The sequence below is a fragment of the Haliaeetus leucocephalus genome, unplaced genomic scaffold (assembly GCF_000737465.1).
Source record: "Haliaeetus leucocephalus isolate CR32 unplaced genomic scaffold, Haliaeetus_leucocephalus-4.0 Scaffold262, whole genome shotgun sequence".
Taxonomy (NCBI): domain Eukaryota; kingdom Metazoa; phylum Chordata; class Aves; order Accipitriformes; family Accipitridae; genus Haliaeetus; species Haliaeetus leucocephalus.
The window spans coordinates 11588193-11614717 of record NW_010972698.1 but is presented as its reverse complement, the minus strand read 5'-3'; the positions used below and the strand labels follow the sequence as shown (position 1 = coordinate 11614717).

Sequence of the window (26525 nt, the reverse complement as noted above, 5' to 3'; positions counted from 1 at the left end):
AAGTCTAGTGCAAGAGCTTTGCTTGTAAACATCCAGTTTTGTCCTGAGCAGTTGCTTGTTCTAGCCCAAATTTCAGGTGGTATCGCTGCATTTCTCCTTCACCTGGGAAGACCAGTGCAGACTCCTTGTCTTCAGGACAAAGTGTCAAGTGGGCATCAGTCCAGTTGGCTTAGAAAATGAGTCTTCATGCTTGTGCTCTAAAAATTTTCCCTTTGCTCCCAGGTTTGGAAGCTCTGGCCATGGATCAGAAAGGCTATCGACGGGGGAGTTTCCAGAGTAGCACTAGTGATGAAGATATGCTGGAAATAGCAGGAGCATCTCTGGACTTCTCCATGGCAGACGATGACCCGCCACTCGACAGGGAGATGGGAGGTAATACCTGTGCATCACTCTGCTTTCTGTTTTTCATAATGGCTTTTGGTAGGATTTCATATTAATATTTTCTGTATGGGTCCCACTGGCCTCTGCCGAGGGTGGGAGTCTAGCGTTTCACAGCACCGGTGTGAATAGTTTGCAGCATTCTGCACTGCATTGCATCCCTGAATAGACTTCTGCAGAACAGCTGAAGGCTTGCTCACGTTCCAGATTTGGCTCCCATCATTGCTTTGTAACAGAGGCTGGTGGGAGGCATGTGTTCTGTGCAGAGTAGAAAATCTCCTTAAAATAAATGGCAATTGCAAGAGGCATGTGAGTGACTTTATGGTGGTCGGGAGGCACTGCTTGTCTGTCTCCAGCAACCGAGCTGCCTGATCTCAGGCTGTGTGCCTCCAGTAACCTGTCAGAGGGGAAAACTGCTCTCTTAGCCATCTGTGTCATTACTTTGCTATTAAATGTAGCATATCCTCTCCCAGTGCTTTGCTTTTGGGGCTTCTGGATAGTCCTTTCTGGAGTTTTTCTGAAATAGCTGCTGTAGGGAAGAGCTGGCTGTGCCACGAGGGAGGTGTCGTGAGTGTGATGGGCATGCGCGGGGTGACAGCGCAGAGCAATTCCTAGGGGTTTGTGGTACAAGCAGAGACTCTCCCTTCCCCTTCCCTTCTTCTTTACCTGTAATTTTAAAGGTTGTCCGTTGTGGGGAGAATCTCAAAATGTAACAGCACAAAGGGGTTTGGTGCTGAGCTTGCATGATGCCAGAGACTCTTGGCTTCCCCTGCCACCACTCATCTGTCTAGAGAGGGTCTGCTGCTACCTCTTCTAGTCTGAGCCTGAGGTTGTGAAATTAAAGGGGGAGAGGTAAATCTGCATGGTTTTGCTGAACTTTGGCCCTAGACAAGCAAGACTTGCCTGATTTTTTTACTTCCGTGAATTATCATAAGTTAGTTTAAAAGCAAAAGTACTTAATTTTGGACAGCAGACCGCAAGTCTCCATGACTTCCCATAAACCTTCTCATCCTCTTCTTCCCCCATCCCTGTTTACTGCAGGGCAAAAATTAAAAAGAAATCCTTTTGTTTTGCTTCTCAGCTATGTGGTCTGCCTTTAGGTAGTGCAAATGAAGACAGACTTCCTCAAATATCACCTCTCAGTAGCCGAAACTACCAGCTCTTTTGCTGCTGGAATCCTATAAGGAGCATGTGATTGTTTTCTGCTTGGCTTGGTCCTTCTCACTGCTTTCAGGCTCAAGTGGAGGAAGGATCATTGTGGTTTTTGTAGTGGTTGCGTTAACTCATGAGTGATAAGCATTGGTTCGTGGTTCAAAAAACCTCTGTCTGTGCACAAGGAGGATGTGTGCAAGATTTACATCCCAAGCGTGTTGTCTCCTGGGTTCTGTCTAACGCGAAGCAGGGTGACTGGTATGTAGGGCTTGGCTGCGGTGCAGATATCGGGCAGTGTGCTCGCTCCAACCTGACCTGGTGGTGGAAGTCACCTCTAGAACTGGGCATGTCTGGGAGTCCACTTCAGAACTCCTCACACAGAGCTTGAAATAACAAGTTGTGACTGAATTTGCTTCTGAAGATCTATTAGTTACTAGTATGTGCAGAATTAGATACATAGAAATAATCACATTACGCATGTTGGTAATGGAATTGTAAATTCATGTTGTCTTACCTGCTGATGAGAACTGCTTTTTCTATAGCCATTGGGGTATCAACTGAAGTTAAACATGTGCTCATGTTTAATATTTAGAGAGAAGGAGCTGAATTCTTTTAACTTCTTGTAAGGAAATTATTATTCTGTAGAGCTTAGAAGCAGTGGTGGGTAACTCCAGCTGAGTTTAGTTTTGCTGCTGGCCTGAAAGAGCACACGGTTGTTTCCCTCCTTGCTTAAATAGGCTTTTCCCATCTCTGCTCAGGGCATTTGAAGGACTGTGGCTACTTCTATGAAAAAAGCGGGGGTCTGCCCCGCTGGCATGTGCGGCTTGGAGTGATGGTGGTAGCAGTGCTTCGGGGGGCTGCCTTAAACCTGATGGTGGAGAGGAACGGTTCCCCTGACAGAGGCTCTCTCTGTTGGCAGGATGCTTAAGTCTGCAGGGGGGTTGTCGCAGAAGTGAAAGAGGAAATTTAAAAGTGGAAGGAGTTGCTTGCCGAAATACTGGTTTCAGTTCACTCTACAAATATCCCCTACTGACTTCAGGAAATGTTTGCTGGCAAATGTTTGGATGCCAGGTGTGCAACCTGAAGATGTGGTGGCACAGGCTTGACTGGAGCTGGAGAAGTGGTAACTGAGGTTCTCCCATGGTGGAGTTGGCTGCAAACCTCTGGCTGGGACCTGCTGCTTTTGCTGTCTGGTGTGTTGTCAGATGGGGGTGAGTTAGTGACACCGTTTGGAACCAGAACCCAGCCCTCTCGTACCACCTTCTCCAAGACTGTCAAACTCTCCTGCGAGTGGTGGCATTTCAAGTTGAAAACAGCCACAACTGGAGATTATAGATCCTGTCAAGTGACCAGAGGAGGAAGCATCACCTGCTGCTTGGTAGATTTGTAAGTCTGGATTGCGTTTGGCAGCCGGCGCTCCTCCATGCTTTCCTTATGAGCCCTTGACTAATAAGCAACAGGACTTTTGTACTGTGTCAGGTCCCTGATGGGAACCAGCAGCCTTGCCTGCTGCCTGGAACACAGGATGCTTGTGTTGAAAAATACCTTCATGTAGGATCTAGACTGACTATGAAACTTTGTTCCTAACTGGTATTTGCAAGAATGCACCTGCTTCCCAAAGGCTGGAGCTCTCTAAGAGCTTTAGCCAAAATGTAGATATTCTGAGTGCTTCAGGCTTGTTTCAAAATGATTTAAAATGGACTACAGTGGCTTTTCACAGCTGCTACTGTGCTGTTTCTGTTATTGAAAACTCATTGAGTAGCACATTCTCTCACTCTTGTCTTCTCCGGTTTGTCCTTCTAGTCTTGGTACTAAGGTAATGGTGTTACACCAGGCAGCAAGTGAATCTTAGCAGTGCTTTCTCAAAATTGTTTTCAAAGCACAGATTGTAATCTTGGCCAAAGGGTTGATGGGGTGGCACAGTCTATTTAAGGATACAGTTGTGCTTCCCAGAAGTTGTTTCATCTTATTGGCATCACCTCCCTTCTCTGCCACAGTAAAGGTGACCAGAACTACATGTGATGTTCAAAGTGCATTTGTACAGCAGTAAATCTTTTCTGCTTCTTAGTTTAAGGGATTTTTTTAAAAAAGCTACTTCCTTGTGGACTGTTCTCAAGTATTGAGCAATGACTTGCAGAGCATTATCCGCAGACACTTGAATTTTTAAGTCAGACTTGGAGCACGACATTGTTTACAGTTGTCTCTTCCCCCTCCCTGTATGCCTTGCTTTGTGAGCATTGAGTTTCTTCTGCTCTCTTGTAGTCCAGCTGTAGTCCTTCAAAGCCAGCCAAAAAGGTGCTGGTTGCCCAGCACAAGTTACAGTAAGTGTAAGCACCACTTTTTAGACCACTTACAAATGCATTGAATAGTCCAGTACAAGCAGAAATTAATGGCATTCCACTGTTGCCTTCCTCCTGTTTCGAAAACATAGGAATTTATGCCTTTAATATCCTGTGTCCTCAGCCAGTTGCTTTTCTGTGAGAAAAATCCGTACTCCCCAAGAGCTTAATTTGCTTAAGACCTTCTATAGAAAATTCTGTCCAAAGCTTCACTGACACCCAAGTACATGGTCAGTTAGATTATATCTGATACCTGCAGTCCTGTTTATTTTTTTTTTTTTTTTTTTGAGAAATATAAGATTTACGAGGCCTGATTCCTTTAGCAAAATCTGTTGGCACAGCTGCCTTACCAAGTAATATCTCACAGATGAGGGGTTGCTTCTGTCAAGTGGTCTGTTATGAAGGTAAGTTGTACTGATTTCTAACTCCTTGATATCCCTTTCCAAAACTATTAAAATGCAAATGGTTTCCTCTTAATAGGTTAAATTAGTTCTGGTTGGGTGTATAAGTTAGGCATCTTATTTTGTGCTTTTCTTTAGTGGCTCTTCACTCATTATAGTGGTGAGGCAGACACTGTGCTTGGGAGGAATGAGATGTAATGCCTGGGCATCATGGTAGTCTCTCAATGTGCTTTAAATTGTAGGGAGCAAAGGCAGGGCTGTGTTCCCCACTTCTTTCAGAGGAAAACTTAAAAATGTTTCAGTGGCTGGAAGGGCTCCTTTTTGTTGTAGAATTTAAGAAGGTTTTTTCTCTCTGAGCTCTAAGGGCAAGGAGAATTGCAATAGCAACACGTAACCCTGCTGCAGTTTTGGGTGTTACTGAAGCTTGGTTTCATATGGATTTTTGTTTTTATCCACTAGCCCTGTCCTTGTCTACACTCTCCAGTCATACTTCCTCTGTGCAATGGGAGGTGCAGGTAGGTGGTGTAGCTGGCTGCTGCTCTTAGAAGGATTAAATATCTTTGCTTGGTTTGCTAGCCAGGGGATTTCACTCAACTGCTGCACCTGTGACAGGTTAGACTAATGGACCCACCCATTAGAAGTGCTAAAGGGCCAACCTCTGAGAATGAGATATCTCCCCTGGCTTTTTATTTCAGCCGCCTTCCTCCTTGACCTCCAGACAGAAACCCAGGGTTGTCAGAGCAGCCTCCAGTCAACATATCAGGTGAGACCAAAGTCAACAATTGTTAGGGTGTAGTGTTTCAGACTTGCCAGACAATGTTTAAATGGCAAGCTATCACTAGCAATTTGGAGACAGAAGAACTTAATCACCAGCCCCTTTGAGCTCTTATGTATGTTGAATGGCAAGATAAAGAGTGCTCGTGGGGCCCTGGAGGGGTTGGGGAAGGCACTCTGAAGTATTGCCTATGCAGAGAGGACAAAAGAAAAAATCAGTGCCTGCCTGCCTCCTGGAACCACAGGGAGCAAAGAGCATTGCTACTAGCTATTTAGCAAGCAAAATGTCAGCTAGGTGGGAGAAGAAAGGGTTTTGGCCGTACATCTGTGTCTGACCTACCAACGTCAGGAAACTCCCATTGATAAGTATGTGTTTTCCTGTGCTGAAGCTTGACTTGGTCCAGACCTTTGAAAACGTGCGGGCGCAGAGCAGGTTCTGTCCCAGGCTGGCGTGCCAGGAGCATCACCGGTCTGACGTGGTGGACTGGGTGCCTGTGTCTGGGGAGTCCCTCCGCAGACAGGCTGTGGGTGAGGTGGTTAAGTGCTGGGTTTCCCATATCTTTGGGGTTGGGCTGTCGGGGTGAAGGGGGTCTGGATGTCCCGGTGCACAGCTTTAACCTGCCTGACTTCTAGTGCTTATGAGGGCAAACAGCGTCAGCGACGAGCTGTTCTCCATCTTAAAGCCCTTGCGCAGTCAGCTTCAGCTGTCTGCAATACCGAGTCTGTGCAGCGCAGCAAACGGGCAGATTTTAGTCCCGGGGAATACGTTCTGCCGGATAAAATGTCCCGCGTGCTGCCTGAGCGGCTCCGCTCGCAGCTGCAGAGCGCAGGCTCCGTTCCGGGCATGCCGGGAGTCGCCATCCCTGGACGTAGCCAGCTCCCTCTGTCCTTGCCTGCCTGCGAGCGTGAACCTCTGCCCGTGCCGCTCAAATCCTGCCCCTTCCAGCGAGGTGCAAGGGCTGGCTCATGTGACGGCCGCCGGTGACGACACGCCAGGCGTGCAGGGAGGGCCCAGTGCTGCTGCGGGCTCGTCTTTTGGCCAAGTCCGGAGGAGAAGGATGCAGCAAGTGCCACTGTAAGACGCAAGAACGCCCGCCGTCCCTCGACCAGCGCGGCCATGGGACGGACGGGCTCCCAAAGGTGCTCCCGTGGGAAGAGGAGTGGCTGAGCGAGGGTGAGGAGGCACCTTCCAGGGAGGAAGAGGGGACGTGAGCCAAGGGGGACCGCGTCTGCCTGCGGGTGCAGGTTGCGGAGGCTGCAGGGCAGCGGGCTGCTGGCGGCGGCTCCGAAGGTGCTCCCGCTCCTCCGCTGGGATGAAGGGGTGGTTGGGCAGGGTGAGCAGCCGGGGTGGTCTGTTGGATTTCTGCTGTGTAATGGTTGGTTGCTTACTGCCGGTCTCCCTTTTGTCTGCAAAACCCTTTCTTTTTCCAGATTTCCTAGAGCAAGTGAAGCGGTGTGGAGGCAGACCTCTCCCGGGTACTGCTGCTGTCGTCTTGCTGTGCTGGCAGGACAATTAATAAAGCCCTGTGGGTTTGCTGTATTGCAAACGACAGATGCCTGTAACTTTAACAAGCACTGCCTTTTTCTTTTTTTTTTTTTTTAAGCCAGGCAGACTCTCTAAAGTGGAGCATTAACCCATCTTGGGGAGAAGAGGTGATCAAAACGCTAATAAATCTGTGATAAAAAAATGAACTGTACTTCTTTAACAGGGTTGCATTTAACTTGCTGTCCCTAGGCATTAAATACTGATTTAGAGATCTGTACATTAGGTACTGGGGAGACCTGTGCAATCATCTCGATTGTGTTTTGGCAAGGCGTTACTGAGCTCATTTTCTTCCTTTATTCCTATCTGGTTATCCTAGGATCCTTGATTTGCAACAAGCCATGGCAGGAAATATGATCTTGATAAATATTTATGGCTGTCAGCCATTTTATAGTTGGGTATTACTCCTGGAAAAAATATAAGGACATTTTCTCATTATCTTCTGTCAGATGGACAGCTTATCCACTTACACGGCTGTGAAATTGCTGTGTATGGCTGGAAACCTTGCGGTTCTGCTTTTGTAATACAAACCCTGCTGCTTTGGGGATGGCAGGCTGTGCTGAACGGGGTCAGCGCCTGGAGAGCAGGATCAGTCTCCAAACTGCACCTGGCTGGTCTTGAGTATGCAAGTCAAGTCAGACTGTCCCTTCTGCACTTGGCTTCATTGCAAGATCCCCTGTGCAGCTGCCCGTTATGGTATGGATGGGATCATGGGGGCTGGTACCTGTGGGACTTTCAGTGCTGTATATCAGAGTATTGCTAAGGATGCGATGACTTGCAGCCCCTCTTGCGTTGAGGGGCAGTGCTGTGTGCTGACTTTGTGCCCTCGGGGTCTTGTTCATGTTGCTCTGTGGCAGCTCTGAGCTGGGAGAGTGTTCCCAGGACAGCTAAAAGTCGCTGGTCCGGGCAGTTATTCCAGAAGAGTGAGCAAGGAATGACCCTGATCTCATCTTCTTGCAGAAAATGCTTCTCAAAGTAGTCTGTTAGCTAGGTTTAACACTGCTTTATTAATACTTTTTTTTTTTAGGACAACTGTATCTTTTTATCTTTAGGAAAGATTGCGGTAGGTGTGCCAAAATAAAATTGAACAGACAGTGAAAGCCCGCTGCCTGCAGCATGGAGAGAGAAAGTGTCGTTGCACTTTTCTAGAAGAGTTGGTCATTCCTGTAGAAACAAAAGCAAACTCTTCTGGCTGGGCTGCTTGGCTTTGAGAGGTGAGTGTGCAGGAGATAGCTGTTCATCTTCTGTTTCTCAAGGTGGACTCAGTGTTGTTTTCTGCATCTCTGGGCTTGGTAGAAACCCATCACCCACACTTAGCAAAGCCTCAAAGACACCTCCCCCACCAGAGCCACCTCATTACTTGTATCTGGACCCGCTGTAAAAGCGATGTGGCCGTGGTGGTTCCCCTGTCTGGGGGACAGAGCTAAAACGAATGCCTGGATGGATGCTGGCTTTCCATAATGCTGTTACCAACAGTCAGTAACCACCCCTCCAGCCCCAAATTTATGGTTCAGCTTTTCCAGAAGAGCAGCTGCTATCTAAGCAAGAATGTTAAAAGCCCACTGTAATGTGAGGGGGGTTCCTGGAAATGAGAATTGGACCCAGGTGAGCAAGCTGGTGACCGTGGTGAGAACGTCTGGTCTGCCACAGAGTGGCTCAGATGGGCGTTGGGATGTTGTGCGGTCTGGGAGGTAGCGGCATGCTCGCGGCCCAGCGCCACCATCAAGCTGACACGCTGGATCAGCCCCTGGCTTGTCTCCCTGGTTCAGTTGTTCTGCTACAGTCACGGTCTCCATGTCCGTGGCCTTTGCTGTGAAGATCTGCAGCTCTGAACTCTAGGTGTGACTTGTTTGAGCTGTGGTTGACTGGGGCGATGCCTCGTCTTGTCCCCTATATCAGATAACTTCTTCAGAGGGGGTTCATTGCCTTGAGAGGCTGTGAGGCAGCACTCACCCAGACAGCTTTATACAAGTAAGCAGGCTTGCAGGAGGAGTTGCGGGTATCTCAGCGCTTTGCGTGCTGAACCTGGTTGTCTGTTGTTATTAGGATGAGTTATTCAAGGAGGTTTTGGCCCATCAGATTTGTAGAACAGCACTTGGGATTTCTGGTGGGGATATTTGAAAGGGGAATTCTCTGAAAGCATTGATGCCAGTTTGTGTATTTCCAAGCTGTTGGCCTCATAAGTGCAAAAACTGTTAAAAACAGAGTAATTCGTCGAGGCTCTCAGCAGCTGTGCCCCATTTTCTTTACAGTGCAAGTCGGGCAGGTGGGGCTCACAGTCTGTACACTCACCACTTTCTGTACATTCATCAGTTGGAAAGATCTCTGGGGAACTTCATTTAACCTTTTTTTTGTCCCAAATGAAGCAAAGAGCCTTTTTTAAGAGGGTTATTTTGTGGTAGTTGTCAGTTATGCTACATGACTCATCTTGTTTTCCTGCAGCTTCTTCTCTGTTAAGAGGCAGCTGTGCCAATCCGGGAAATGGGCTTGGGAAGACATCATAGGTCTCTTTTCCCCTCTCTTGCTTTTAGGTGACGGAGTAGAGAGCAATTGTATGAATTCCTTACTTCTTCCCATTTGAAGATATCTTTGCCCCGGTGGTATCTGCAACCTAAATATGCTAAATGAAATATTAAATGTTATCCTTCTGTATGGGAGTTTTAATACTCCTCCACCACCTTTCAATTTTGACCGGATTTGGGGTTTTTTGTCTCTTTTTTTTCTTTTTTTCTTCTGGATGACTGTAAATGCTTAGTGTCTTACAGAACTGTTTTTAGACGTACTCTCCTGCCCAGGTCTGAAAAACCAGCCTCCCTACCCATGTCTTCATGTGTACACCCTTGGAAGCTCTTTGTAGCAGCATATTGCTGGAGGAAGAACATGCATGGTTTATGTTCTACTAGTATGGATTACTAGGATTATGTGGACTCACGCTTGCTCTGTGGAGCATACAGGGTATAAGTGGCTTTGGTGTGCTATGGATTGCCCAGTGAATGATTTGTGATTATTTAAGGCTGGGGTTCTCAGCTCAGGTGAGAAATGGGCTACTGAGGACTTCAGTCTCTTACTGTCTTCTCATGTATTTTCTGTACTCTGCTTCCCTTTGGTTTGCTGCTGGCTGGCAACCACTTACTGGGATTGCTCAGCGTGCATGTTAGCTTGCTGGCAGCACCTTGTTCTTCTTTTCTGACCAGCAATATTTATTGACAAGACTTTTTAAAAAAGTCTTCAGAGCTAGGATGTCAGGGAGTTCATCTGTGCAACTCCCTGCTGCTTTACAGCTTGTTGCACAGCTCTGTTCTCTGCCCCCTCCAAATGCACAGCGCAATGACTGTGTCTCACTGGTGTGCTATTTTCCTGGACACAGAGGGTAGAGGCAGGCTGTAGGTGCAAAAGGAGGGTTTATCAGTTGCATGCTTCCCTCCTTCACGTGCATTGGTTGTGTCCTTTCCTTCTCCTCCATTTCTTAAACAGAAAGGTTGTGCACAGCAGGTAGTCTGGTAGGTCGCTGCTGGCTTCTTGTAGGGGCACCAAAGTAAAATAGTGGCGACCAAGCCTGCTGAAGATGCCTGTGTAGCTTGGTGGGTATCACACAACTCCAGAATGTACATTTGTAGTCAGCTGGGCGCAGTGTAGAAAACGAACTGTTTTGTCTCCAATTTGCTTATAACAGAAAAGGTGTTCTTCACCTGAGCTTGGTTTGGATCACAGCTCTGTCAGCATGGGAAGGCTGCTCTGCAGAACTGCTCGAGTCCTGCAAATGGGACAACAGTAATCCACTGGATCTGACCTGTTTTCTACGCTGGGGTCCAGCACTAGGGAGGTTGGACTAGATGATCTTTAAAAGTCCCTTCCAACCTAAACTGTTCAAAAATTCTACAATTAATGGATTTATTTTCTTGGCAGAGGACGGCAGAACTGGGGGGAATGACACTTCAGAGGCTTTGCTTGGGAGCATGGCTTGTATGTTGTCTTCAGATGGACCTGGCTAACCCTTGTCATGCTGTAGATTTATAGTTTTCTGTAGGCCTTGTGCTACCCTGCCCCACACCCTTGGTCTGTGCTCCTAACTGTGAAGAGACTATCTTGTGACGAAAATTTTGGGAACATAAGTCCACACTCAGCATCATTTTCCATGGGCTGGAGCGGGTTAGACAGAAGGTCGAGTGGTTTGGCCAAGTTTGTTTCACCTGAAGGGAGGCTGCGAGCCCCAATTTGGTATCTTCCCAGGCTCCCATTTGGTATCACTTTCTGCTTTTCAGGCTCTTCTGGTCCCCCCGCCGGCAATGGGGGGGGTCGGATGCTTTGCTTTCTCCCTATTCCCCTCCATAGCCCTCCTGCCCCTCCTGCTTTCATCTTCACTAGGTCCACCTGGGACTCCCTTCAGCTCTGCTGGGGATCTCGAATATTCACCTTCTCCTCTCCTCTCTGCTTTCCTCAAATGGCAAAATATTATCACAGCAAGTCCTGGATTTAGGGAAAAGTTAACATCTAGATGCTAGTGTTGATTTACTTTGGTTGCTGAACAGTCATTTCCAGGAACAACCCCATCTCTATGTGAACTGCTGGAGCTGGGGAAGGGTGTACCTGTGCTGCCCAGGTCATCCCTGGGAGGCTTGTTTGGGGTATTTAGCTCAAGGAACAGCTTGTTAGCTCTTTGCTTCCACTGAAGTTTGTAGTTTTCCCCCTAAGTTAGTGTTTTGGTGATTGGGGAGGGGGTGTTTCTAAAAAAGGGGGAGAACTAAGAAATGCTCAATTTCCCCCCTTTCCCACCAGGATTTTCCTCATATAATGGAGGAGGGATGAACGGCACAAGCACAATGATGGATTTCCTGGAGGAACCTCTTCCTGGTGTGGGCACCTATGAAGATTTTAACACTATAGATTGGGTGCGAGAGAAGTCCAGGGACCGGGACAGGCACAGAGAGGTAAGGTTTCTTACTACTCCTTGCTGACACTGAAGGCAGAATAATTAACTGGCTAGAGCTAATCTTAGTTCTGATTGCCGGACTAGGGAGGCACTTAACTAGAGAGACACCTGGGGTGGAGGTATTGCCGTTAGGATGGGAACTGATGCAGGGTCTTTAGTTTGAGGAAAACAAACACTGAATTGAACATGTTGCAGTTTATCAGTTGCTACTTCTCTTCTGAAGGCATTTATTTATTTAAAAAGCTTTAGTGGATTTCTGATACATATCTTAAATGCCTTAATGGCACATTTTCTTAGGCCATGTTAAACTTGCTTGAGACTGAAGCACAGCAAAATCTGCAGTCCTACTCCTGGAAGGTGCATGCATGATTTGGAAGAATTACATTACTGTTGCATGGTTTATAACAGAAGAATCTAAGCACCCATGATCCTGTTTATCGATAAAGAAACAGGCTGTTTTTCTGCTCATGCGATTGCACTTGTGAATAATGCTCTCTCTATTGGAATTTTTTTGTGCTGCATGTTTGAAAAAAATAAGTGCAATTCTTTCAGAATTCATTCCTAGGACTTCACCACTCTGCAATTAAAGGAATCTGCTTAGAAAGCAAGGGATGCTTTAAATAAAGTACCAATGTCCCCAGCATGCTCCTGATTAATGAGAAACCCTTGCTGGCAGAACTCTTGTAGGGCGATGACTGAACTCAACTTGTCTATTTGCTTGCCAAAATATTCTTTAATTTTTTTTTGTTTCCTGAGCCTCACAAAACAACTTGTGTCTTAATAACAGTGCACAAACTGAATGCAGTCCACCCTCAGTGTGTGAGTACATACAATACAATATAATGCCCAAACTTGAGCCAGTACAGACCCAATTAAGGAGCTCCATGCCCCCACTACCTCCTGCCCAAAAAACTGTTCCCATCTATGCATTAAGAGTACAAACTCAAAAGACTTCTCACACGTATGCCTGCATGCACAGATGCATGTATACAAAGATGATGCCCATCAGTGTGGAACAGGACGATCTATTTCCGATCTGCAGAGATGCTTGTATGAAAAGACAGCTTCTGTCTTTATCGAAAGAAGTTGAAATCAGGTCAAGGCAGAAGTTACTGCTGGCCAAAGAGGTGTAGGGTTAGTCCAATGAAAAGAAATAGAAAGGAAATAGTTTTGGCACCCACCCCAACCCCTGCCTTGATTCAGTAGCAGTTCTACTCATGGTCAGTGCGGCATGTGAAAGACAAAAATCCAGAGAAAAAAAACAAATTATGCTCATTCGGGCAGAAAGGATTCTTGCTTTATTTATTCCTCATTTAGTGAATATTAGTTGTTTGCATCAATGTGCCTTTTTATCTGGGAATAATAGTGGTGTACTGGAATGTTTCCCTTGGGAGAGGCAGCTGGGTAATTGGGGCACACAATAGCTGTTCTGTCACCCTGTTGTCTGCCTGTCAAGAGCAGTGAGACTGACAGGCTTCAGCCATCCCTGCTAGACGCAGGCAGACTGGGGCCAGAGCCTGTGAGGAGCTCACTCTCCTGGGGCATCTTGGATGGGTCTGAGTCCCACTTTCCAGTGCCACCAGCACAGCCTGGTTCCCAGCCTGACCGTTCTTCTGTGTTGGTATTAAACCTGCGACCTCCCTCATGCTCCGGCTGAGCAGCGCTTGGCAGAGTCTCCTCTGCTCAAAGCAACATCTAGTTTGTATTGCAGACGTTGGGGCAGTAGCTGGAGACTATGAAATGGTGGTGACAGCTTCTGTTCGCTCTCACAGTTGGTGGGTATCAATACCCATGAGGCACTATTGATAAATTGCTGAGGGCAAAGTGCTTGAACGGTTTCTTCAGTGTTCAGATTTGCTTGTGGCATCAGGATATTGGTAACTTGCTATTACTAACAAGTAATGGCTTTAAAAGGGATGAATTTTGTCTTGGTTTTATGCAGAAGACACCTAGGAGGAAAGTGTTACTTGAATATTTTGGTTTTTGCTGGGAAAAATGGAAGTATCCTTGATCCGTTCTTGTACATCTCCTAACCAGAGCTGCATTTACTGTACCGGCTGTAAGAGCAGCCACTGGCTGATACTTTTTCTCTCACCCCTTAGAGCAGAATATGTCATGGTAGCTGTTGTTTTGAATGTTAGGGGCTAATCTTCCACTAACAATGTAGTTTTTAGAGCGTTTACACCAAAGTATATCAGTGTCTTAATGGATTGTTGTTTCTTTTTGAAAAAACTTTTCTAGATCACCAGTAGAAGTAAAGAGTCCACCTGGGCACTGATACACAGTGTGAGCGATGCCTTTTCTGGCTGGTTGTTGATGCTTCTCATTGGGTTGTTGGCAGGTAAGAGCAAACCTTAATTTAAAATTAAGTCCTGGTTCTACACTGCAGCATCAGTATTGATTCCTCCCACAAACCCTGGCAGGACGCTGGAGCAGGAGTCTTTGTCCCTGGAGCGAGGGTCGTGTGAGGGACTGCACTGATATTGATTGCACTGCCGCTGCTTTGCAATTTACAGAGAATTATTTTTAAATGCTTTGAGGCCCTGTTTGTGTAAATACCCAGATACAGAACTGAGACTGACAGCTGTCCTGGACACTGCTGCTGGTCGAGAGCTCTGAAATAAAAAAAAAAATAAAATCATCAAAGCAGAGCTGATCAAAATGCTGGATCAGGGAAGAGTGTCATGCTCTGCATCATCTTTGCTGAATGCTCTTTGTTGACACTGGAGAGGTTAATGCCAAGGACTGCTAGCAAGATTGTCTTCTTTTTTGTTGTTGTTTTTTTTTTTTTTTTTTTTTTTTATTTCTATTGTATTTGGATATAAAAAGTGAGAGGTGTTTCTTGGGAAGTCGGGCTTCTTTCAGAGGTTGGCTGACTGAGACCTTTTAAATGACTTCAGAAGTGAACTTTGGACCCAGTGCAGGAGAAGTAAATCAGTTGGATACAGATCTTCCCGACAGAAAGCAGCTAAGCATTTATCGTGAGGAATGAAATCAAATCTTCTGTTAATATTTACATAGGAAAGCTGCTGGTCAGTTTTTCATTAACTGGAAGATTTGCTAAATGATTATTGCTACCTCTGCAGCTTGTGCTAGCACTTGCCGGTACAGGTCGGAGGTCTCTGTTCCTGGCCTCTGTGTTGATGTGGCATTTTAGTTGAGAACAGAGCCGATTGCAGCACTTATCTTTGGGGATTTTAGGAGTTAACAGCAAAATAAGAAGTTACTTGAAGATTCCTGTTTTAAAATCTGAATTACTTTCTGTACTAGCTCTCTGCTTGCTTTGTTTCACTTGGCACAGTTGTAACTTTTTTTTTTTTTTTTTTTTTTTTTTAAATTGGGGGTTGGAAATTCAAAGTTATTCCTGTCACAGTCTTAGCATTGTTAGTGTAACTCCTGGATTCCAGCTCTTGTGCTGCTGACTGGTGACACGCGTCCTCCAGAAATGCAATATGTCCCCCTCTGCCTCTCAGACTATTTGCTGTTCTATATTTAATAAGTGCTCTTTCAGTGTAATTGCGAAGGATTAATTTCTATTGATGTAGGGTGGGTTTGAACACAGTTTGCAGTGGTCAACCTTTGAAATATTATTAGGGATGCTTTGTTTCCTGACCTACTCTTTTCAATATATATATATACTTAAGCAAATCTTCCTTTTTAGCTCTCTATAGAATAAAAGTTAATTGTAGGCAAAAATACCAGTACTGCTCTATTTGTTGGTAGGTGAGTCAAATTAGTAGGGCAAACTGTAACCTTCAGATATTTGAGTCTGCATAAGGTGATTATTAAATTTTATTTCTTTTTTTTTTTTTTGTCTTTAAACTAGGTTCCTTAGCGGGTCTGATAGACATTTCTGCCCACTGGATGACAGATTTGAAAGAAGGAGTGTGTTTAGCAGGCTTCTGGTTTAACCATGAGCACTGTTGCTGGAAATCCAACACAACCTTTACAGACAGAGACAAGTGTCCTGAGTGGAAGAGCTGGTCCCAGCTGATCCTTGGCCATGGAGAGGTGACGTGTGCCTACAACTGTTTTTGCTGCCAAATGTCCCGTTTCCCCAGCCGGTATCGTTCCTTTTTAGTCATCTGGATGTATATGCCAGAAGTGCAAGCTCTAGGTGGTTCAGTGCTTTAACATTCATTGCTGGGGTCTTCCAAGGGTGTAAATAAACTCAAACAAGTTACTTATGTTTTTTCCTTGGAGGGGGTGAGGGGAAGCAGAGCATTGACACATTTACAAGGGCAGTGTTTTCGTCATGTGTCTGAGACTGGCTGCTTGGAGGATATTTTGCCCATGAACGTTTTAGAGGAATGCCAGATAAGCTCAGGTCTTGTGTTTCTGGCAGCTCTATCCAGTGGAGCTGCCTGCTTGACTGGGGCAACACTTAACCCCAGTACCAAGCTACTTGTGTACCTTGTTTGCTATTTTATATAACTGTCTTTGGAGATATGATTGGTTCACATCCCTGTAACCCAGCAAATTTAACTTGTCCTTGAAACCTCAGACTTACTGTAGTTCTCTTCATTTTTGGCTGATAACTGTATGTGGGATTACCTGCTATTTCTGTGTGCCTGCTTCAGTGCACAGGTTTGATGTGATCTCAGTTGAAATTATCTAATTTAAGTAATTTTCTCTGCATTTCAGGGGGCTTTTGCATATATTCTCAACTACTTCATGTATGTTATCTGGGCCTTGCTGTTCTCCCTTCTTGCTGTGTTACTTGTGAAGGGGTTTGCTCCTTATGCCTGTGGCTCAGGGATCCCAGAGGTGAGTGAGAATGAAAGTGGGTTGAGTTTTTTTAAGGTGGAGTAGGGATCCACCATCCAAAGATTACGCATGCCTGCTACAGAATAATAATTTCTTGCACTTCAGATGGTGGCTTAATATATGGGGTTTTTTTCCAAACTATTCCTGAAACATGGCTAGTACTTAAGTCTCCATACAGTCCCTTTAAAATGTTTTGGCATTCACTGCAGGAGCTACAAACAAAAGCACACCATTTGGGTAAGACGGGCTACAAAAGCTAGCTTCAGATTTTTCTTCAGCAGGGATAGTAGCCCTGAAGGAAGGACTCAAATGGCTGTTTCTGCCTTTGCATGGAGGGATATTTATACTGACTCTATATTACTTTTGGTAGCTGGGAGGGGACTCTGAAAGCAGTAGAGGAAAGCTGAGGGCAGGATTGGGAGTGCCTAGTAAAACAGGAGCTCTGACCAGGGCTTGAATGAAAGCCTGTAGAGCTTTGTGTGCTTGACTTCCAGATCAAAACTATCTTAAGTGGTTTCATCATTAGAGGCTACCTGGGCAAGTGGACGTTGATCATCAAAACCATCACCTTAGTGTTGGCGGTGTCCTCTGGGCTGAGCCTGGGCAAAGAGGGGCCTCTGGTGCATGTCGCCTGCTGCTGTGGAAACATCTTGTGTCATCTCTTCACCAAATATAGGAAGAACGAAGCAAAGCGTAGAGAGGTACGGAGAGACACTGATGTTGTAAAAATGTTGAGGTAGTGTGGGGAGACTGGTAGGTCTGGCACTTTCCCCTGACTGTAAATTGTTCTGTTTTGGCTTGTTCTTGGTGTGCCTCAGCACAACACCCAGTTGGAGCAAAAGCCATCTCGGTTAGGAAGTGACACCAAAGCATCTCCCCAGCACAGGTCGTCATCTCATTTGTGATGGGAGCGTTCACTGGCACTAACCTGCTGCAGGCCCAGTTCTGCAGCACTTGTTTGCGTTTGCCATGCAACTCCATAAACTGTTGGGACTGTTTGAGGGACCTGGACTTGGCCATAGGAGTAGAATGAAGGGCTTTGCTTTCAAGGACACAGCAATGGGCATGGCGTAAGGACCAAGCTAACATCTAACATAAAGCTCATGAGTGTTTCCTCACAGTGCTCTAAGGCTTTTCTCTGGACAAGTCACTGGAAAATGGTTAATGTGAGATGCATAGTATCACACTGGCCAATTTACCTTCCGCTAAACCAAACCTGACAGAATCTACCCAGTGGGCCGGCATGGTTTTGGGTGGCCCCACAGCACCTCCAGTTACACTGTGTTACCCTTTTCTGAGAAACCGTATGATTGCGAGACAGGCAAAAGTGGGAAAAGTCAGTGTGTTCCAGGAGGTGAAATTACTGCTATTCTGTTTTACTGAAGCTTTATCTAAGATGAAAGCATAGTATGAAATCAGCTGAAACAGAAAAAGGTAATTGCCAGTGATGCCACTTCTACTAATTGGGGGTGGGACATTTGAAATGCTAACACCAATGTTTTTGTAGCTACTTGCAGCCCTTCTCCTTAGGGAACAGGCTCACTCCACCTTTTCCCTGCTGTTTTTAAAACAGGTCAGACCCTGGCTTACTGTGCACTCACTGGAGATAAAAATTGTACAAATTTAGGTAAAGACAAACAAAAAAAAGGGGGAAGGTTGGGGGGGGATGAAAATGTCTGACTGTCTTTGGGTTCTCTCTTAGGTTTTATCAGCAGCTGCAGCTGCTGGTGTGTCTGTAGCTTTTGGTGCACCGATTGGAGGAGTGCTGTTTAGTCTGGAAGAGGTAACATCAGCATTTTCTATTAGCTCTGGGCGAGCTGGTTTATTGCAAGAACTGACCCTGCTGGTTTAAAAATACAGTCCACTCATAACTGCTTGGGTGTGGAAAGGAGACCCTCTTGAATACTGATTGGTGGTGTATTTACAAGGCCAAGCAACCTAAAAGCTTATTGGGGTTTCAGGTAATTCTTATGAATACTGGAGAATTTATTTTGGATGATGTTTATCCATAGCTTTGCAATAAACCTGTTGGTTTCCCTTGGTCTGTCTGTGCTCAGCAACATTGACTGCTCACAGCCACAGCCTCTGTCATGTTTTCCGTATGTCCACTCTCTCCTGACAACTCTGTCCCAGGGTACCTGGGAACAAACTTATCTGGCTTATCAAACACCTTTCCTTCCCAAGGGACTTCTAATCCTTGTTCTTTTGATCCAGATGTGAAATGGATCACCGCTGCTAGCTTCAGAGCTTAGCTCGGAGGAGGAATGGGATGGTTTTGCTCGGCTGAGCAGTAGTCGTGGTGGTAGCTGTGGCAAGCACTGTTGTTTGGCACTTCTGGACTTTACAGAGCATGCAAGGCAAATAGTTCTCTCTCTTCAGCTCATAGCTGATTTGTAACAGCTTTTATTATCAGAGTACGTCGTCTGCACTTCAGGGGGCACTTGCTGCATTGGAAGTATGCAGGCCAGGACCCATCCCAGTCATTGCAATCTGTATTGAATGAGAGCTCAAAATAAAGCCTGGGGTGTTTGGCTGGAGAGGAGGGAATGTAGCCAGTGCACATCAATCTCAGTCCTTGCTTTTACTTCATGCAGTGGTGATTTTGTTACTGGGCAGCAATTGGTGTAGTGGGAAGTGTTAAAGTGACTGAATCTGCTTTGTTTTTCCTTTTTAGGTCAGCTACTACTTTCCTCTCAAGACGCTGTGGCGCTCCTTCTTTGCTGCTCTGGTAGCTGCGTTTACGCTGCGCTCCATCAACCCTTTCGGGAACAGCCGCCTGGTTCTCTTCTATGTGGAGTTTCACATGCCATGGCATCTTCTGGAGCTCGTGCCATTCATCCTTTTGGGAATATTTGGTGGGCTTTGGGGAGCTTTCTTCATTCGCAGCAACATTGCCTGGTGCAGGCGACGAAAGACGACCAAGCTTGGCAAGTACCCTGTGCTGGAGGTGTTTGTAGTGACTGCGATCACAGCCATTCTGGCCTTCCCCAATGAGTACACCAGAATGAGCACCAGTGAGCTGATTTCTGAGCTCTTCAATGACTGTGGGATTTTGGACTCATCCAAGCTCTGCGAGTATGTAAATGATTTCAACAGCACCAAAGGGGATGACCTGCCAGACCGAGCTGCTGGCCCAGGAGTTTACACTGCCATGTGGCAGCTGGCTTTGGCCCTTATAATGAAAGTCTTCATCACGATCTTCACCTTTGGCATGAAGGTGAGAGTTGCCTGTGAAGGAGCTCATGTTCTTCTCATCCTCTGTAGGAACCCTAGGTCCTAAGAGATTTATTTGCTCAATAAACAGACATGAGCTTTCCTCCCCAAGCTCTGTTAAGAAGGGGGCATGGTGATAGACTGCAATTATTTGTTCGGTGCTTGTAACTGAGGGCAGTAGAAACCTTTTAGCCTGAGGGTGGGCTTCAGATGCAGTCACTGAAGCTGGTGTCTCAGGGCTTCATGTCCCATTTTCCAGACACAGAATGCTTCTAAATTGTCCTACCTTAAGCCTTTTTGATATATATGCAATAGCTAATTGCAAAGCATTTGATATCTTAATTTGTAAATGCTTATTTATCATAGCTTTTCCTTGGTCAGATGGTTCTGAACTTGTTTGGTGGCAGCCTCCCGAGCTATGGATATAGTGCTTAGGTCTGAGCTTTCCTGCAGTGGGGTTCAGCAGGTGGAGCTGAACCCTGCCCCCCAGTCCTTGAGTGGTCCGTCTAGAAAGGCAACATCACCAGAGAGGTTTGGACATCATTGTTGCCGTGAGGCAGTCGCTGACACTCAAGGGCAATCATCAAGTCTGTGAGAAAGCTGTATGACAAATGTGTAAAGGAAAGAGGGGGGAGATTCTCTGACTTCAAAGAATAGGAGCTTTTGGAGTCCTGGAACAGCTGAAGTGCAGAGGTGAAACTTGCTGGCAGTGGCTCTGCTGGGTGTCACTTGTGCTGTGTGTGCTAATTCCAGGAACCCTCACTTTTACAGTGGAGTTTGAATTTCTGCCAGGGAAGAAGGATGATTCTACTCCCAGTACGTGAAGCCAGTGGAGCGGGAAAATCCTGTGCCTGCAATAAACACATACTCGTGTGGTTGGAAAGGCACAGGGGAGTGTTAGCGGTGTGTGAGTGAAGCTTTGTTATATTCTCTTGGGAAATAAGCTTTTGAAAAAAGCTTGTTCTGTTCCACGCTAACCTCTTGTGTGGCTGTTTCTCCTGCTCAGAGAGGAGTAGATGCAAACTGTTGCAGAGACTTCAGAGCATGAGGGTGCAGGAAGGGCAGAGGTGATAGAGCAAGGCATCCTTGCCAGTTTTAACTTCAGAGTAACCTCTAATTCAGTCCTGTTCTGAACTCCCATTGCTAGTCTTTGAAATGTCTGAGAAATGGCACATTTACTGATGTGTGTTTTCACAGGTCCCTTCTGGTCTCTTCATCCCCAGCATGGCGGTGGGTGCTATAGCAGGCAGATTGCTTGGAGTAGCCATGGAGCAGCTGGCCTATTACCACCACGACTGGGCCATCTTCAGTGGCTGGTGCAGTCAAGGAGCTGACTGCATCACTCCTGGCCTCTATGCAATGGTTGGGGCTGCAGCATGTCTAGGTAAGCAAGATGTCTTTTGAAGTCCAAGCTGTGGTTTGGGTCTTGGCTGGCCATGTTAAGAAGCGTAGTAGTGAAATGCTGCTGCTGTTCTTGCAGTCCATAGAAGCTGGGTTCATCTCAGGAACGGGAGACTTTTGCACTAGCATGTGCCATGTGTTCCTCATCCTGTTTGCGTTCTTTTGCCAGCACCAACCTATAGTTGGACATGACAGGTTTCAGTGGGGAGCCTCCTGAATAGGCAGCTAGAATAAATGAGACTGGCTAGGGACTTCAGATCTTCCTGTGGGGTTTTAATTCATTTTACTTCCTGTTCTGGCCTCAAATCTTAGGATGCAACTCTTCTTTAAAGTGCTCTGTTTTTTGGTAACACTTCTGCTTGGCTGAATTTGAGAAGTTGAGTGCACGTGACTGAACTTCACTTTCACTGTAATTCCCAATCCTCTCCTCCACAGAATAATATGTTTAACTCTTAAGGGACTACTTTACTGTATCAGCAGAAACTTGCATTTCAGGAACAATAAAAGCATGTGACCAAAACCTATCTTTGGCCTTTTTAAAGGTGGTAGACCTTCTTGTTTGCATGTAAGTGATGAAAAATAAATATGGTTCCACCTTATTAACTGTTCTCTTTACCACTGGACAGTACTAAAGGGTATGTGCCCCTTTAGGAGATGGTTATTGGAGCAAAACTCCTCTGAAATACTTGGGAGTAGCTTTGGGACTTGAATCTCAAAAGCATGATTTAAATATGCTGAGACAAAGTGCTGTTATAAAAAAAATGATGTCAATATTTAAGAAGACTCATCTGTTTTCTCTTGAAATGCCTCAACTGTTTTAGTGTGAAAACCTAAAGTGTAATGAACACTAGTCAAAATGTCTGAGTGAAAGCCAGCAAACTTGAAAGGTAAGTTGTCTGAAGCCCTTGCTGTTAGTGGACTTAATGCTAGTGACCAGAGGATGTCAGGATGACGCTTGCCTTTTGCATACAGCCTGTCAGAGGTCGCATTTCATGAATCTGCCTATGGAGGTGTGTATAAGGCCCTTCTATGGCATGGCCAGACTATTTAGCAGCTAGCTAAGTAACACAAGAGAAAGTTAGCCATCTTTTAAGGTTGCTTCTGAGTTCAGGGAAAGACCCATCAAAACCATGTAGCAAACCCTTGTAAGCCAGCCCATGGCACGATATTCTGGAAGGGACGGATGGTTTCAGTACTGTGTTCTGCTCGTGTTTGGCTTCCACTGTAATGCTGAATGTGATGTAGGAGTCCAACAGTACAACTGCTTGCTGATACGAGACCTTCTCTAGATGCATCAGCAGAGGATAGCTGTAGCAAACCTCAGAACAGCTCTCCTGCCTGGAAACCCTCAAAACTGCATGTTCATGTCATCTGTCTTCTGTGTTCTGTTTGTAGGTGGAGTGACCCGAATGACTGTGTCGCTAGTGGTCATTATGTTTGAGCTCACTGGTGGACTGGAATACATCGTTCCTCTGATGGCAGCAGCAATGACCAGCAAGTGGGTGGCTGATGCCATTGGACGGGAAGGCATTTACGATGCCCATATTCGCCTCAACGGATACCCTTTCTTGGAAGCCAAGGAAGAGTTCTCACACAAGACACTTGCAATGGATGTAATGAGGCCACGGAGGAATGACCCTCCTCTGACTGTCATCACTCAGGACAGCATGACCGTAGAAGATGTTGAGACCATCATCAATGAAACCACATACAGTGGCTATCCAGTGGTGGTGTCACGGGAGTCCCAAAGGCTTGTTGGATTTGTCCTCAGGAGAGACCTCATCATTTCAGTTGGTAAGAGGCAAGATACTGTGTACATAAATGATGCCATCAGAGGCCTTAAATGGCACCAGCTGTAATTTACTTGATGAGTTTAAACACCCAGTAGTGATGGTGTCTGTGCTTACTGGTGCCTGCATCTCCATCCCTGAGCAGCGTGGGGTCTGCATGCATTGAGCACAAAGGACAGGATGGCTTGCCCGGTGCAATTAGTATTGCTCTGCTGAATTCATGAACCTTAGGGCATGGTTGTGTGGCATGAGACTTCTTGCCAGCAACAACTAAGCCTTCCTGACTTTGTGGATGAGAGGATGTGGAAAGCTTTCTTAACTGTTAATGTCTCAAACCTTATTTTATTTCATTAAGGAAAAAAGTCTGGTTGGTCCATGTGCTGAATATTGGGTCACTTCTGAGGTGCTGCTGTCAAATCTATAAATATCAATACTGATGTCGTAGTCTTCCATTTCTCTTCATCTGTGAAAGCCAGCCTGGTCTTCTAGTTGTTTCACTTGTGCTCCCGTCCCGTATTGGTGGTTGTGAGGCAGGTGATGTGTGGTGCTGGCAGGACTTGGTAAACACTGTCCTGGTATCACTCAGATGCAATTTCCATCTGTGATGCGAGTTGAGCTCCTTTGGAAACAACTTTGCCATGTTACAATTTAGGGCACATTTAGGTTCCTCTTGCTCCCAAGTTTCTTAGAAATCTGCAAGTGCTGTTTCCCAGCATGACACCCGAGTGGAAGTCACGTTGTCTCTTGCGGGCTCGGGTGAGACAGGATGTCTTCTCTTGATGAAGCAGGAGAAATCTCTGTGTTATTGTTGAGTGGTCCTTAAAAATTGTGCCTGCACTGGAGTGAAGATTGGGCATAGAGGTACCAAGCCCCACACTCTCATGGAGGTGGAGTCCGTATGGTTTGTGTCCAGCTGCAGCTCAGGCTCCAAGCATCCGTGCTGAGCTTGGATGAGCTGGAGTTGCTGACACGCTTCCTTATGCCGGCACCTGGTAGGGTTCGTGCAAGCCCTGTGGCAAGCTGGATGGGAGAACTAATGCAGCTGAAAACACATTTTCCCTCCCTGCTTGGTTAGCTCCTGCAGGTCAGTCCCCTCTTCTGGCTCTTGGAGGGGGGATATGGATGCTGGTGCAAGGGAGCGGGTGAGAGCACGCTTGCTGGGAGCGGGTTGGCAGTCACCTTGGATGAAAGCAGAAAACGATTGTAGGAACAGCATGATTGTGGAAGATTGAAGACACGCGAACTCTGCGGTGTGTTCTCCAGCACATGGTTGAATGCACTGTTTTAGCTCAAGCTTGACAACTTGATATAGGGGTGGTGTGAAGGCTTGGTCCTGAGCTAGCTTTGTCCCGTGGCAGAGCTAGAGTAGTTTTTATCACTAAGTTGCCTGCAGCTATGCATCAACCCTGTGTGTTCCCTCTCTCTTTTGAGAGTTTTCAGTGTCAGTTTTAGGATGTGCAATACAGTCTTCTGGAGCATGTGAATATTGCGCTCGTTCTTCTGATAAGTATCTGGCCAAATGCTTATGACACTACGGAATGAAATGCAGAAAAAATTGCACTATCATGCTATGTGTATTGCCTGCCTTCTGTAAGGCTGCTTTGTGGTATGACCACGAATTCCTGCATTTGTGTTATTCTGAATCTGCAGGGACTTGTTAAGAGTAATCTTTTCCCCAAGATATGCACAGTAATGCACTGTTGTGTGCTACAGAACAGCATTTAGCTTTTGATGGCCAGCTCCAAATACCTAGTCTGGTGTTTGGGCTGCCAGGCTAGCCCTTTCCCAGTGCACCTCGGAATATAAATATCAAATGAAGCTGCAATGTGGCAGTTATCCACATTGCCTGTGTAGCAGGAATGTAATGCATTAGTGTAAATATCTGAGTGATGGCAAGTAATTAACTTGTTTTCTGTCCTTGACCCTAATCATGGGCATGGAGCCTGAGCCAGTAGGTTAAGTGCTTAAAAATACTTCTTTAGCAACTCTGCATGAGACCCAAGTTGGTGACTGACAAAAGTACAAAGCATTTTATCTACCTCCTCTTAAAACTGGGAAGTTAAATATCTCCAGAACTTGCATCTACATGGCTAGAGCAAAATGCTGAGATGCGTGGCAGCCTTGACATTAGGCAAAGTGTGTGCTGATCTCACCCCTGGGGTGAAACTTTGGAGATCTTATAGGTTACGCTGTAGTTACTAGAGGATAGGATGGAAACATATTGCACCTTCCTTGGGTCATCGGTTGCCTTGAGACACAGCACAGGTGAAGGGAAGGAATGGACTTACAAGGCCATCCCAATGTGGGCAGCGACAGAAAAGGGCACGCTCTTCGGTTTGGAAGAGGAAAGGAGGGATGATATTTAATCAAATATTTCTTCTTCCAGAAAATGCCCGAAAGAAGCAGGATGGGATTGTGAGCACTTCAATTATTTATTTCACTGACCACTCTCCTCCGCTGCCTCCAAGCTCCCCCTCTATGCTGAAACTCAGGAGCATCCTGGACCTCAGTCCTTTCACAGTGACAGACCAAACACCCATGGAAATTGTCGTGGATATATTCCGCAAGCTGGGATTGCGCCAGTGCCTGGTTACTCACAACGGGTAAGAACTCTGCAGGTACAGACCTGGGGTCCCAGGATTGCCTGTAGACCTGAGTCAAAACCTCCTCTCCTTCCAGTGAACAAAGGCCTCTGATGTGTAGAGCACTGAGCATCAGCTGGAGCAGTTGTTATCTGGAAAAAAGCAATTGTGAACCCCTGAGCCTCTTTCAGTTGAAGGAGTAACATAAAGCCTGTAAGGCGAAGGCACAGCTCTGTAGGGTGGTGGGTCTCCAGAACTGATGGAAAGGGCTCACGGCCTCCTCTCAAATCTGGCCATGTGTATCATGTAACTACATGAATTTGCTTTGTTGTCGGTCAGAAACAGCGTGTTTGGCGAGGTGGGAAGGAAGGAGGGCAAAGATAGAAACCGAGCGATCTGTTCCCTGAAGGGTGGCACCAGCAGGAATTCTCTCCCTGTTCCCTGCTGCAGTGCATTTGGACCAGCTGATCTTTTCAGCTCCTGACAGACAGCCGCATTGCTCAGCGTCACTCCCCAGCAGACGTTCTGCCCAATTCCCTAGTTCCTAGCATGCCTCTTGGCACCTTTTTGAAAGCACAGCTACTGAAAGTACTAGGACTTAAAATGCAGCACTAGACATCAGGTTGATCTTTTCAGAGAAGGTGGGTGTTAATAATTATTAGTATTTGTCATTTGGTTATAACCTCCTTACCTCTTTTATTGTAAAATACTGATAGAATTTCTGTTGGGGCTTGTGAGCACCATACTTTGTGTGGAGTGTCAGCGCTGCGTTCCAAAAAGGCACTTCAACTACTGCAATGCATTAAAATTGCCCTACATGAAGCTATGCGAGAGCAAGGATACCTTCTGTGGGTGTTGATGTGCTAAAAATGTGTTTTCATTTTTCAGGAAGCTACTCGGGATCATTACCAAAAAGGATGTATTAAAGCACATTGCACAGCTGGCTAACCAGGACCCAGATTCTATACTCTTCAATTAAAGGCAGATTAGTAGGTATTGTGTGTTCAACACAAAAGAAACTTTCTAGAGGATCCTGGATATACTTTCCTATTTTTATTGAGACCATGGAACTGTTTTCAGCGTTTCCTTCCGTGGAGCTGAAGAAGATAATTTTTTTTTCTACCAGATAACCAATTGCACTACATAGTCTGTGGAACATAATCTTCTTTTTAGAAGAAAAAAAAGACTTTACGTTGCTTTTGTGAAGTTGCATTGGGAAGATTCCATGAAGGAGTAAAAGCAAAATGCTATAGAA

The 26525-nt window shown here is 45.9% G+C and overlaps 1 protein-coding gene across 3 annotated transcripts; it reads left to right on the top strand.

Annotated features, from left to right (window-relative positions):
- Positions 1–239: 239 nt before the first annotated feature.
- On the top strand, positions 240–26525 carry CLCN5 (chloride channel, voltage-sensitive 5). Of its 3 annotated transcripts, none has more exons than XM_010569113.1 (12): positions 240–372; positions 11364–11515; positions 13759–13858; positions 15344–15528; positions 16162–16284; positions 16779–16985; positions 17987–18067; positions 18959–19501; positions 20695–20881; positions 22294–22692; positions 25075–25291; positions 26159–26525. In XM_010569113.1, exons 1-12 carry the CDS (start codon positions 240–242, stop codon positions 26247–26249), a joined length of 2418 nt encoding a protein of 805 aa, XP_010567415.1. In that variant the 3' UTR covers positions 26250–26525. The 3 variants fall into 3 exon arrangements, with proteins under 3 accessions (XP_010567415.1, XP_010567414.1, XP_010567417.1); XM_010569112.1 differs by lacking the exon at positions 26159–26525 and adding an exon at positions 25368–26147 and having other exon boundaries at positions 291–372; XM_010569115.1 differs by lacking the exons at positions 25075–25291; positions 26159–26525 and adding an exon at positions 23685–25054 and having other exon boundaries at positions 291–372.